Source organism: Sarcophilus harrisii, chromosome 1 (genome assembly GCF_902635505.1).
Source record: "Sarcophilus harrisii chromosome 1, mSarHar1.11, whole genome shotgun sequence".
Taxonomy (NCBI): Eukaryota; Metazoa; Chordata; class Mammalia; order Dasyuromorphia; family Dasyuridae; genus Sarcophilus; species Sarcophilus harrisii.
The window spans coordinates 294324996-294339940 of record NC_045426.1 but is presented as its reverse complement, the minus strand read 5'-3'; the positions used below and the strand labels follow the sequence as shown (position 1 = coordinate 294339940).

Genomic DNA, 14945 nt, shown 5'->3' with positions numbered 1-14945 from the left:
TCCCCCCCCCCTTTTAGAATATAAGCTCCTTGAGAACAGGAACCACCATCTCACTTTTATATTTGGACAGTTTTGTTGAAAAACACTATTGTGTTAAAATATCAAGATATAGGTTGTATATATAACATGGAAAACTAATTATTCACAATGTGATAAATCATTTGAATGCACATAGAAATTATTTTTACCTACATAAACTGAAATGGTGTATTAACTTTGCATATAAGCTTCATTCATTAATAGGACTTTAATTTCAGAGAAGCAATCCTTTATTAAGCACCCAAGTGTCAAAAACTGTTTAATGTGCCAGGAATGCAAATCTTTCCCTCAAAGTGTATAGAGGGCTGAAACTATTGAGTCGATGCACTGAGGTCAGGACTGCAGAGCACTTGAGGCTAAATACTGATTGGACAATACTCTATGGGCATATGCTTGGAAAATGGTCCTTTCCACTATCCATGCTGGCTCAATGATTGGTATATACAGAGCACTGTAGGAGGGATTAGGGGGTGGAGTGAGACTAGCCAGAGTCACACTTGAGCAGTAGACGAGGGAGAAGGCGGTCTAGAGATTCTGCTTCCATCCTGTTCAATCCTGCGTCTAAGACCAAGAATAAAGACTAAAGACTTTTGCTTATCCTGACTCCAGATGATTCTGAGGTATCTGGGGTGCTAGTGCGGTCAATACAAGGTGCAAAATACATTCTGCAAGAAAAAGATAGCTTAAGAATTACATATGTATCTGCTAATGAAGAGGCTCTTTCTTAACCTTTTTGGTATCAGAGATCCCTTCCCTTTAGTAATCTGAGAAAACCTATGGACCCCTTCTCTGAATAGTGTTTTTAAATGCATGAAATAAAATACATAGGATTGCAAAGGGAAGTTACTATATTAAAAATAAGGATGTATTTTTTTTCCTATTCAACTTCAGTTTCTCTATAATCCAGCCATGAATTTCTTTAGGGTCCTCAGAACCCAAGTAAAAAAATTCTCTGCTTTCAGATGAAGCTGCATTTCACTGTGTGCAGATATAGGGACTTCAGGAAGAGGAAAAAATGAAACAAAAAAGGAGGTGTCAGTAATATAGTGTTGCCCAGAAAAATAATCGAGAGAAATAGAAATATCATTGCCTTTATGAAGATAAAAAAAACTTTAAATATTACATTAAAATGTCAAAATATAAGTTGTATATATAACATGGAAAGAACTAATTATATGCAAATTATCATTTGGAATAAAAATTATGATGTTCCAAAATCTGTTGTTCTCTTTTCTTTCTGAATACCTTGGGATGGTCTTTAAAAAAGTTTTTATTTGGATATTCATACTAAACATCTAATTCTGCCAATATAGTTAACACCAATGAATGGAAAATATTCTCCAGCTAAGTTTAGGTGACAATTTCTTTTTATAAATGTCAACTGTAGAGGCACAGTAGTATAATGAACTCACTACTGGGCTTAATGGTAGGAAGAATTGTGTTCAAATCTTGTTTTATGCCCCCTACTTAAGAGGGGGGAAATCTTTTAAATTTCCAATGTACCTCAGGCAAATTCTCTGGGATTTATCTATAAAGGTTGCTGAATTGATAGAAGGAGTTGCTCACAGGAAATAACAGATCCTTCCCCATACTTTGCCAATAATAATTTTAACCCAGAAAATCAAGTATACAAAAAAAGATTTTCTCTAGTCTTCTAAAACACTTAACCAGTATTTGAGAAAAGTAGGAAAGAAATCTATTCAAAAAATCAGATCTATAAATGAGGGAAACAAAAAAAATCTAATTTATCTTAGAATTGGCAATATAGTATTTAAAAAAAAAACAGCCCCCAATTATTCAAATAGTTCTCTTACCAGCCAAAATTAAACTGGTATCATAGAAAAAATACTGGGTTTGAAATTAGGGACCTACATTCAAATCCCAAATCTACCATTGTATGATACTAGGAAAATCACAAATTCTTTGACCCTTAGTCTCATCATGTATACAATAGGAAAGTTAGATTAGAAAATCTTTAACATGTATTTTATTCCAAATAACTTCAAGAACTCAGAAGTGAGTTTCTCTCCTAGGGCAGCCCTAATCCAAGCTGGTAAGAGGAATAAAATTTCTCTAAACATAGAAATCATTCAATTTTTGGTTTTCAATCTAATAAAATTACCAGATATCAAGTATCAGGTAACTGGATTTCACCACTCCCCCTCTAATAGCTCTTTTAATTATTTCCCCACTTAGAAATGAGTATTTTAAAAAACCAATACCTTGGACACTTTTAAAGAACCAATTGTGCCTAGGAGATCCCTGACAATAAGCAAGTAGCCTCTGAAATTTTCCCATGTTAAAGAGGATACTGCATTAAAAACATCAATTCAATATAAACATCCCATTTTCACTTTAATTCTTTTCATATTTTTTCCTTTTGTTTTTTTTCTCTCACCATGACTAATACAGATATGTTTTACATGATTGTGTATGTGTAACCTATATCAAACTGCTTATTGTCTTAGAGAGGGAGGAAAGAAAAAAAATGAAACTTGAAATTTTACATTAAAAATGAATGTTAAAAATTGTCTTTTCATGTAATTGGAAAAATAAAATATCTATTGGAGAGAAAAAAAAATCATAAGGCTTACATACCCAAATAAGCTCTTTACAAATCCAGTCTCATTTTTTGACTCCCATTGTGGAAATATTTGTGTCTGATTTAATATCAGACACTAATATTAAAAATTATTAATAGAAAAGCTCTCCTGCAATTAGCTAATGTAGCAAATGTTGCCAAATAGGAGCATCTGGGAGGCAAAGTGAATAGAGTGCCCAACGTAGACTCATGTTCAAACCCAGTCTCAGACACTGTGTGATCCTGTTGTGACACTGGGCAAGTCACTTAACCCTGTTTGCCTCAAGTTTCCTCATCTGTAAATGATCTGGAGAAGGAAATGGCAAACTACTTTGATATCTTTGCTAAGAGAAAACTCCAAATGGGGTCATGATGAGTTAGACAAGACTGAAATGACTAAGCACCAACAACAAAGGGGCAGCTGGATAATGCAGCGAATACAATGACAGATTGGGAGTTAAAACAAGACCTGAGCTCAAATCCAACCTGAGTGACCTACTAACTGTGTGACCTTGGAAAAATCACAACCTTCTGGAGTCTGTTTCACAGTTGTAAAATGAATGGGTTGGATTTAGTGGGGTCCCTTTCAGCTCTAAATATATAACTCTAAGATTCCCCTTAGGGGTCCTTCATATAAATAGTATTCTGGCTGGCAGATGAGAATGTACATCACTTTCCTATGGAAATCCTTCTCTACATGAATTAGCTATTATAAAGCTGTTGAAACTGAAGGATACAATTGCCCTAAAAATTCTCAAGGTCCTTTGGCTCCAGAAGGAAGAAGAGAATTTGGTCACCCTCCTTTGACCCTGAACTTTCTATCTTGCTCCCACGCCTCCTGTTTGTAACTTTCCCTATCACTGCCTCTGAAATGCACTACCAGAATTTGTTTATTTTGAGAATTTCATCTCCTAAAAACTCCTTTCTAAAGGCTCTGGCAACTTTGAGGTCACCCACTCTTCACACTTTCTTCCTTCGTTACAGAGGTCTAAAGTGTCTAAGTTGAACAACCCAATGATCATTGCAATCTTGTCTGACTCTCGGTCATTCCATTTAGGGTCTTCTTGGCAGATATATACTGTAGTGGTTTGCCATTCCCTTCTCCAACTCATTTATAAATGAAGAAACTATAGTAAATAGGGTGAAGTGACTTGCTCAGGGTCCTTCAATTAGTAAGTATCTGAGGTTGGATTTGAACTCAAGAAAATGAGTCTTTCTGACAGGCTCAGCCTTTTATTCACTGCATCACAAGAACCATCCTAAAGTATATTAAAACATCCCTAATTTTCTATTCCTGACCAAATTGAATCAATGCTCACCTAAATATTTTGCAAAGATGCAATTTTATCTGTCATTAGTTTAATCTACCGAAATCCAGGCAGCTCATGGATTAAGAGTACTGGGTCGGGAGTCAAGAAAATCTTGAGTTTAAATTCAGCCTCAGATACTCACTAACTGTATGATATTGGGCAAGTTGCTTAACTGATACTTGTCTTGGTTTCCTCAACTAAAAAATGAAGATTATATTACCAATCTCCCAAATTTGTTAAGATCAAATGAGATATTTATAAAGACCTTATATTATTTTTGTTTTTATTGTAGACCAGTGCCAGACCCTCAGAATTACAGAATACATTAAAAGCAAAGTTTAGAGAATTATCTTTCTAGTTCAAGACCCTCATTTTAAAACTATAAGGTCAAGAGAAGGAAAAGGACTTGTCCAAGAGCACAGCTATGTAGGAGACTTAGGACTTTGTCTTCTGACTACAAATCTGATGTTCTTTACACTAAACCAGGTTTATCACTGCACTCAACATTATGGTGCTGCAATGGGAAAGAATTATTCTATCCAACTTTTGGAATTTGTTCTTCCTTCTTTATCCACATTTTATCTCCTCCCTGATTCTTTTTATTTTTTCATGCTAAACCCCCCAAACCATCATTTCCATGACCTCATCAAGAATACCAAAGATTTTTAACAAATTGATTAAATATAGCAAACTGGTTAACTCTTATTAATCAATAGGGAACCACTAAGGATGACTGAGTACAAAGAAATAACATGGTCAAATCTGTGATTTAAAAAAAAAAAATCTGGAAAATGTATAGAAGGTAGATTGTTGTGAAGAAAAGCTTAAGGCAGAGAGACATTTGGAAGACCAGTGCAAATTTTGTGAGGGGAGATGATGAGGCCCTAAATTAAGATGGACAGCTAAGTGGTGTAGAAGTGCCAGGCCTGAAATCAAGAAGAATAGTCTTCCCGAGTTCAGCTCTGGCTTCAGATACTTATTAACTGTGTGAGCCTAGGCAAGTCATTTAGCATTTGCCTCAGTTTATTCATATGTAAAAATGAGCTAGAAAATGAAATGGCAAACCATTCCATCATCTCCTAAGAGTCAGACATGACTGAACAAAATAATTATACAGCACATCGAAGGGGAGCATAGTTGTTAAGGAATCTTCCTTCTTGGAGGAATAGAAGCTTTTTAATGTTATTTTATAAACAAATTTTTTTTCTTCTAAAATAGATTTTGGAATTCTGTTCACATTTATCCCATGTCCCTCTCTATTCCCTTCTCAAAGCCATACCTTATAATAAATATAATAAATTTTTTAAAAACTATGAAATTATGTTGTGTCCATATCCATGAACCCCTCACTTCTATAAAGAAGTAGAGGAAGGTGTCTTTTTATATCTCTTCTCTAGGATTTCTTTTATTTTAAGTCTTGGATCATGATTTGAAGGCATTTTTTGAGGTATATATTTCCTTTCTCAGTTTTCTCTTTGTGACTAAACCTAGTTTAATGAAGACTAGAATTTAAACTACCCCTAAACTATTGCACATGGTAGAGAGTTCCTCTAAGAAAGTAATGGGACACTACAACAAGAACAAAATTCTCTATAGTACAGATGGTTATTTCCTTCATGCCCAAAGTTATTCCTTACCTCAAGTCATCCTCTGCATAATTCCTAAAGGATTTCTCTTTAGTGGATATTTCTGCATTATTCAGTAAACTCTAGTGATTTCTTATTACTTCCAGGATAAAATATAAAATTCTATTTTGACATCAAAGCCCATTTCAACTTGGCCCCAATTACTTGCTAGCCAATAAGAGCCTATTTCGTCTAAACAGATACAGTTTCCTTGATTTACTGCGATCATCCATATGGAGTTTACCTTACCCTTAAAATTTAGTTTAACTTGCATTTTTTGTATATATGTATAAGTATATGTTTTGTCCCTGCCATTAAAGTGTAAAACACCTTGAGAGTAGGGATTGTTTCAGGTTTTTTTAGCCCATTTCCAGAACCTATTATTGTCTTTTAAAAGGGGTTACCAAAGACAAGTCTAGAAAAACCCTTTTAAACGAAAAATGTCTAATTGGAGAGAGAAGAAAAAAATGAATTCTTTTGATTTAATGTTGCATGTAAAATTTTAGTAAATTCAATTTTATCATTTCCTTTACATCTTAAAAATAAAAAGGTCCAAACTTGGCTCCCCTTAGAATGAGACTTAAACAAAGAGATTACCTGAAGATGTAGTTGGAGTACTTGGGGCCTGGGTCGGACTGCTGCTCTCAGACATCAGGCAGGAGCTGCTCCCATTATTTTCTCTCTTAACAAGCAGTTCTGCAGCACTGGGCAAGGGAATAGGATGGCTGATCCCGAGCTCCTCCTCCTGTGCTTGCTGCCTTCTCAATGCCACCTGAAAATTTTGAGGGGAGACACAACTTAAATACAAACTAAATAATTTGGGGGGATGAATTAAATTTAAAAACATTTTCCCTTGTATTTATTTACAAAAGATTAATCTACAAACTATTTAGTACCTACTGTCCTGGATGATTCAGACATAGTTTAGGTTCTGCAAATAGTGAAGGAAAACAATGCCTGTTTTCATGGAGCTTAGCTTCAAAAGGGCAAGACAACAAATATGTAAGTATATTCAGAATAAATCAAGGTAGTTTAAGGATTAAGACCAATAATAGCTGAGATAATAAGGAAAGGATTCACTAAGAAGTTCTCTTGAAGTCTTGAAGGAAAGCAAAGTGTTCTCTCAGGTGAAGTTGCAAGGAGATGGCATTCGACATGTGTGGGATAGTATGGAGAAGGGTAGAAAATAAAATGCCAGTTTGGCTAGATGGTAAAATCTGGGAAGGGTATAATAATAACTGTTACTTATTATGTGTCAGGCACTGTGCTAAGCACTTTTGATTCTTATAACAATCCTGGGAGAAAGGTGCTATTGTTATTCATTTTATAGGTAAAAAACTGAGGAAAATGTCACAATTTCATTTTACAGATGAATAACTAAAGAAAATTCCACAACTTTGTGTAATTGTACCTTAGTAAGCATCTTCACAGCAGTCATCTCTGTCTTTTTATATCCCTAGCACCCAGCATAGTACCTGGCAATCAATAGGAGCTTAATAAATGAAGTCCCCTGCCCTCCAGAAATTAATTAAAATATAGTAGAGAACCTAAATTCTACTATAACTAAACAAGGAAACCTGTGATAAATATCATAAAAAGAGGTAAGTGCAGTGTCATTACTGTAGAGAAGTCAAGAAGAATGAGGACGGAGAAAAGTCTAATTTTGACATTGGTTCTTGATGATCTCTCTCTAAGAGTGAATTTACGGAGTGATGTGGATGGTAGTAGGTGCAAAAGATTAAGAGAAGTAGTTAATAGAAGTAACCAACCTACAAGTGTGGAACAAAAAAAAAAAATCAAAGAAACTGGGTTATAGCTAAAGGCAAAGTCAGGACCAAGCTAAGAATTTTTCATATTTTGAGGCAAAGAAGAAGCAAGTGTGTGACTGGGATAATCTACTAACTAGAGTAGGAAAGAATAAATATGGAAGCAAAGAAAAGATGAAAGGCATAGATAAAAGAAAAATTATCACTTACATAAAACACTTAAAAGTTTGCAAAGCCCTTTAAATGTGTCACCTTGTAAGACAGTGACAAACTCCCTGGGAGAAAAGTGCAATTATTATCCCCATTTTACAGATGAGGAAACTGACTGGTCTAGAGTCATACTGCTAAGGCTGGATTCAAGCTGATGTCTCCTGACTCCAAGTCAACATTCTATCCTCTGTGCCACCCAGATGCTAATAATAAAGCAAAATAATGTACTTTTTATTACATTCTTTTTACTTTACCTTATTATTACTATTATTAAAGTAAAATAAAAGTGGGATATATGTCTATGTATATTATATATGTGCATAGACACATATAGACAAGGTCTGCTATTTAAAATAATTTGGGGGCAGCTTGGGGACTGACTCAAAATATCTGGCTATAGAAGATAAAGATAAAAGTGAAAGTGCAAGTACAATGGGAGAATAATAGGCACTAATCTAATTCATACTTGGATATAAATAATTGCTATTAGAGTCTTTCTCCAGTGTCAATTTTTATAATTTTCAGCATGAAGAAAAGAGAGGTAAGAAGGATAAAATGAAAAGCAAAGATGTTTACTTCAATTTTAGTTTTGTCTAGGGGAGAAAGAGATAGATCACTAAAATGCAAAATCACCTAATCAAAGAATGGGATTAGGGATTAAAGGAAGACTTTAAATGGCCACTCTACTATCTTTGCTGAGAAAATCCCAAATGGAGTCACAAAGAAGGGGAACACAAATGAAAAATGAATAAACAACAAACTATCTAAGGAATGAGCTATAAAAAATATTTCTCTCATTATTTCTAGAAAATACCTTTGCTCTGTGGACAGCTAAGTGGCCCAGTAGATAAAGTGCCAACCTAGAGTCAAGAAGACCTGAGTTCAAATCTGACCTCAAACACTGGCTGAATGACCCTGGTCAAGTCCCGTAACCCACATTGCCTCCAAAAAAAAAGAAAGTAACTTTACTCTGGAATCTTATTTCCTAGGTTTTTAATAACAATATTTTCCCCCTGTACTCTTAAAGCAAGGAAAGACAGAGAGGGTATAGGGATTTGTAATCAGAGGTCCTAGGTTTGATTCCTAGCTCTGCTACTTAGCACCTATGAGAGTTAGGCAAGTCTTCACCACTCTATTCCTCAATTTCCCTATCACTTAATATTAAGGGAGTGAATCAAATGATCTATTAAAGACCAATTCTATAAACCAAAACAGATCAATGAACAAAAAGGACAGTATCACAGAAATTTGATCACCACTAAATGATCCAATTCATTTTGTGAATGGGGTCTATTCCAATTTTTGGACTGAGAATTAATTCTTTAGGCAGCCACTATACTAGTTACCCTTAAACTAAAACAGAAAACAGAAAAAGCACAAGATTCTTGACTGAAAAATATCTTTTATAATACATCCATCAAAATGTTAAAAGGTCATTGGTCTTTGGAGATCCCTAAATCTAATCAGTACAAGACTTGACAGAAACACTACTTGTCACAGCTACTCCAACCACAGAGCTATATTTTTATTAATAGTCCTGGGGGGGGAAATGCTTTTATAGAAATCATCAAAATCATCAAAAATGGGCTCCAACACTTCCAATAGACAAGTGATAGAAAGTGCTATCTGCATTTAGAGAGAATTATGGAACCTGAACGTGGATCAAAGGATAGTATTTTCACCTTTTTTTGTCGTTATTATTTGCTTTTTTTTTCCTCTTGTGGTTTTTTTTGGGGGGGGGGTTTTTGCCTTTTGATCAGATTTTTTTGGGGGTGCAGTATGACAAATGTAGAAATATGTTTAGAAGAATTGCACAGGTTAACCTATATCAGATTGTTTGCTATCTTAAAGAGCGGGGAGGAAGGGAGAGAAGGAGAAAAAAATTGAATACAAGGTTTTGTAAAGATGAATATTGAAACTATCTTTGCATATAGTTGGAAAAATACTCTTTCAAAAAAATTTTTAAATGGGATCCAAAAGCCTATCAGTGTTAGATCAAGTCCTAAAACCCAGATGCTACAAAAAAGATACTAGGACATTATCATCAGGAGGAAATATTTTTATAGAGATAGAGATATGCATATGTATATGTGTATATACACAATATGTACATTTAAGCATGTTTGTGTATATATAAGCAATATATATGCATGTATGTTAGATATTTTTAGTATCCCTGCTTTTGAAAATAGAAAATATAAATTTTAAATTAATGCCAAATCCTTCCAAATTTAAAATTATGGTATTCTTTACCAGTCAGTAGCAGTAGAAATCCAGAAATATGAGTGGTCTCATTGCAAAGAAATATTTTAATAGTGTCCTGCCTTTGAATAAATGCTTCAACTTATTCTTCCAACAACTTTTTGGCAATGTATCCAAGTAAAAAGACTTGACTTTTAAAATCATGATAAGAGGACTGGTTTTCTTAATAAAATTTTTAGAAGATTCAAAAATTAAGTTTTAATTGCTTTGTCTAGGTTTATACCTATAACTTAAACAGAGATTTCCAGGTTAAAGTGAAAAAATACATATATCATGTAGTTATTCTAAACTTTTAAGAATGTGTTCACTTTTTAAATTCACAAAGCACTTTTATCCAAAAATAAGTAGTGCAAGTGTATTGTCCTCATTTTACCAAAAATGGAAACTGACTTTACTATGACCACACCAATTAAGTACGGAGCACACCTAGGACTAGTCTTCTGACTCTAAATTACACTATGCCATCTGAGATATGGGCACAAGGGAGAAAAAAGGAGAAATCAAAATGATCAATAAATCACTAAAATCAATTTGGACGCCAGCTTCCACGTCTGATAAATTAGCTAGCACAAATTAGGTACTATTTAATTGACAAAATGGTTCACTTTAAAATTACTTAAATTTACTGCTAAGGTACAGATGTTAAGCTTTGGTTTACAAATTGACCACTTAACAAAGAGTAGGGGGCAAAGGTTTTAAATGTTTCTATACTAAAAAAAAAAAAAATGAAAAAGGATCTAGGAAATTTGGTTTATGAATAAAAGAACAAATATTACAAAAAGTCCATTTAGCAACTAATTTTTCTGAAGTAGATGTAATGCTTAACAAGGAATGTACTCTTTTATTAGAGTTTTAATGGAATTTTTAATAATTCTCACCAACAGAAATTGCTTGACAGAAGGAAAAGTTTATTAAGAATGTAATAATTGGAGACTTCAGCCCAAACTGTGCTCTAGTTAATGTGACTATGAGTCTCATTATGCCCATCTGGGGAAAAGATAAAATGTTTAGCCAGTATCACAGAGGTATTGTACAGAAAACAATTTATTAAATCTTAACATACAGAGAAGTAGGAGCTATTAGATTAACAGTAGTAGTATATTTTAAATAGATTTTTAAGGATTAATGTTAACTGAGGGGAAAAAGTAGTGTATTATTCTGGAAATCCTGATATATAAATCTTACTTCAATAATAAGTTAGCTTTTATTTTGGAGAGGGGTTTGTACCTAGGAAATAAACTTTAAAAAATAAAAACTAATAGCCAATGTTTATATAAAACTTTAAGATTTATACTTTAAGTTTGGCAAAGCACCTATATACATGAATACATTACATACATTATCCACAATATTTTGTAATATGCTTATTATTTACACACTGTTCTATTAACTATACTGTACATACTGTATCACTGTATTTTTAATTTTATTATATACATTATGTATAATATATTCATATATTGCATGCATGGTGTACAATAGATTTTTATATTGTGTTAAATCATTTCTAATATATAACATATGTAATTTCACCATATCTTGTTATTTCCAATATTTATGTATACTTTTATTTCATTTGATGTTCAATAGTTTACTAACATCTTATAATTCAATTTCACTAATTTTATTTAAAACCAAGCAATTTATTATGAAATGTTAAATTTTCATAAATAATAGTGAAGGGAACTATTTTGAGAAATTATAAACAGATTAAATGTTATTTTCCCCACAATATATATTTTAAGATATAAGTAAACATCTATAAAACTTTCTACCCACAAAAATATTTTTAAACCTACAAAAATGCTTCAAATGAACCATTTTGATGTTATTATAGCTTATTCTTTTCAATTAATTGAGATTAAGTAAAAAATGAGGGGAAAAAACAAATCAATCTATTTCCATCACTTGAGTAGAAAAAAATACTTTGAAAATGAACCAAAAAAATCTGTTATAAAAAACCTTTGAATTAAATAAAAATAAATACAAAGATCAAAGGCATAAGATTTATTTTATCACTTAATCAATAAATTTCAAAAATTGACATTTAAATCAGTTCCAATGAAGGATATTTACAAGTTTGTAATCAAAAGTAGCAATGCTTAATAAATACTTTTCAATCTTTACAATAAAAAATATTCTTTAAAAAATAAAACACAAACTAGGTACAAAGAATGTAGTTTTCTTTAGTAAATAAAAATAAAGGCTCTTTTTCTGATGACATGGTAGACTAATCTCTCAAAAGGCTTTAAATTTCTAAAAAGATTTTAACTTTCCCCCCTGAGATACCTAAAAATGCTTCAGGTAAATACTTTATTTTTAACACTGGGCTTTAAAAAAAATCATGTTTTGCTTGACTGTACTTAAGTTAACAGAGGGTTCTCCCTTCCCTGTCCCCCCTTCTCCCTCCCCCCCTTCCCGTCGAGGATGAAAGAGGGAAAAAATGAAAGCTGAATAAAAATAAAATATTAAAGTTTTACAAATGCATATAAAATCTTTGGGGTGGCATATCAAAGAAAGCTTAATAAAACACTTGATTCCCCTTGAATCAAAATGGCTAAACTATTCATGTTGCATCATGGGGGGAATTTAAATTTAAAAAAAAAAAAAAAGCAAAACCTACAATTTTCCTTTATCGGACTATTGCAGGAAACTAATACACCACAAACTTTGGCTTTTAATATGCATTACTCAAATCATCCCCCTCCCACACCACCTCGCCTAATTCTCACTCCCCGCTGCAAATGCTAGACGCCAAGGTCTCTCCTTTAACGGTTTTTGGCGTTTTTTAGCCTTTCCCAGGGGATCCACCTTTCTTTCGAATAACGAGCGGAAGGGGTCCGCCGAGGCCCCCTACTCTCCCCCATCCCTCCCCGGACAGCGCGGCTGCCCGGGGGCCGATTTGGCCAATGCAGGGAAGGAGCTAAATAAGCGCTTTATTTAAAATCCAATTACTCCTCCTAAATAGACACCCCACACGCACAGGCTTTCTCCACAAATCTATGAAATCGGAGCAGCAAAAGGTGGCTGCAAAGTTTGACGCCCTCTCCCAAAGAAAATAAAAAGTGAAATAGAGAATAGAATAGAATGAAATAAACGGAAAAGGGCGGGGGGGAAACAAAGGGGAGGAGGAAGGGGGTAAAAGGAAAAAAGAAAGTAGAGGAAAGGAAGGGAAAAGGGAAGAGGAGGGAGAATGGAAGAGAAAAATGGGAAGAGAGGATGAAGAGGAAAAATAAGGTAAGAAGGAGGTGGTGGGGTTATAAGGGGAAGGGAGGAAGAGAAGGAGACGGGAAGAAAAGGAAAATGGAAGGGGAAAAGGAAAAGGAGAAAATACAAGGCGGAGAGAAGAGGCGGCGTCGGGGAAGGGGCCTCCAGCCCTGGAGAGATCATCGGGCCACGCGCTTGGAGCGCCCCGGGCCCTGCGCCCCCACCCTCCCTCTGCGGGGCTCACCTGAGCGGCCATGACCCGCTGCCTCTCGGCGATCAGGTTGCACTTCTTGCACTGGCAGTCCCGCCACATGCAGAAGCGCTTGTGCCCCTTCAAGGGGGACGCGTAGCCGTGGTTCCTGCAGCGCGCGCACTTGGGCAGGCGCGGAGACTTCTTCCCCGCCGCCCCCGACGGCCCCAAGCCGCCGGAGCCCGAGCCCGAGCCCCCGCCACTGCCCCCGGCCCCAGCGCTGCCGCCGCTGCCCCCTGCCACTGCTAGCATGGAACCTGTGCCCTTCCCGAAAGCCCCGGCCTTGCCCCCGGGCCCGGGGTGCCCGTCGGACGACGTCGAGGGCTTGCTGTAGGAATCCTCGTTGGGCATGTCTCCGCTCTTGGGTGATCCCTCCCCTGAATCAGGAGGTTCCAAAGGCACCCCGAGATCTCCCTTACGCTCCGCCAACGAGCAGGGCGTAGGAGGGCCTCGACCTGAGCCCCGGGGCGAGGCGAGGCGCGGGAGCAGCGGCAGCGGCGGGAGCAGCGGGCCGAGCGCGGAGCGCTGTCGCTGCAGATGCGACCCCGAGCTACAGCGCCGAGCGTGTGAGGGCGGGTGTGCCTCCTGCGCTTTTCTACCCCGCTCTCTCCCCACCCCCACCGGCCTCTCCCCCACCACTTTCCCACCCCCTCCCTTTGGCGCGCTCGGCGGGGAACTTTTGGATACTTTTTCAGAACGTTCCCGGGATAACTAAAGGGGAGAGGGCGCGCGGGAGCCCAGCCCCGCCCCGCCAACTCTCAGCCCACGCTGCAGCCTGGGCAGCTCAGGAACCAGAGGAGAAAAGCTGCTGAATTTGCAACCGCGTCCCTTCCCTCCCTAGCCCAGGACTACGCATCCCTCCTCCCCCCTCCCCTCTCTTAGGAGCACAGCTATGCAAGGCTCTCCTTTCTCGTTTCCGATGCAAAGATGAGAAAAAGCGGTGTGGGGAGAGTAGGCGGCTATGAACATTTCTGGAACTAGGCACTTGGGGGGACGGGGCTGAAGGTGGAAAATGAGAAGGACTGGAGGCTTCCAAAGTTACCGTCATCCTGTCACACACAAGCCCTAGCCTTTTGGAAAAACTGATTTTCTTGGAAAACCCAAATTCCCATAGCCTGACCTTCAAAGCCGTATCGATTCCTTCTTGTATTATTATCAATGCTATTTGCTGTTTATTGGGGAATAAATACTTTTATTTCATTTGATGTTCAATAGTCTACTAACATCTTTATAATTCAGTTTCACTAATTTTATTTAAAACCAAGTTCTGCTTCGAACACCTGCTGTTTCTCCTGTGTTCCTTAAATATTTTCATTTTGAGAGCTTTACACATACCAACTTGGAATGCACTTTCCCTTCATTTTCCCAAACCCCTATCTCATTAACCGCACACAACTTTAACACTTGCCCCTTAACATTGAGGTGTTGACTTATTTCTCATTTGCAAATGTGTTGCTTTGTGAGAATATGTTATTGCTTCGTGTTTTGCCTGGTTAAAGGTATTTCTGAAGTTTGGCATTGTGTGTTCCATCTCTTTTCTGTCCCACCAGAGTTGACCTATCGATTCACTGTCTCTTCGATAAGGAAAAAACTTAATAGCCATTGACTTAAGTCAAAGCAATGTTATCTGCCGTTTCATGTAAAAGGAAATTTCCATTCATCTTCTGTAACCCTAACCCTTTACCAATGATAATA

The 14945-nt window shown here is 36.4% G+C and overlaps 1 protein-coding gene across 1 annotated transcript in view; it reads right to left on the bottom strand.

The window, feature by feature from the left end:
* The window catches only part of DMRT1 (doublesex and mab-3 related transcription factor 1), a 145451-nt gene extending 131604 nt beyond the window's left edge, over positions 1 to 13847 (bottom strand). Inside the window, exons 1-2 of the mRNA XM_031943929.1 lie at positions 13245 to 13847; positions 6153 to 6327 (exon numbers count right to left, since the gene is read on the bottom strand). Coding sequence (XP_031799789.1) covers positions 6153 to 6327; positions 13245 to 13601 — 532 coding nt within the window. The 5' untranslated portion in view covers positions 13602 to 13847. The remainder of the gene's footprint in view (positions 1 to 6152; positions 6328 to 13244) is intronic.
* Positions 13848 to 14945: the final 1098 nt, after the last annotated feature.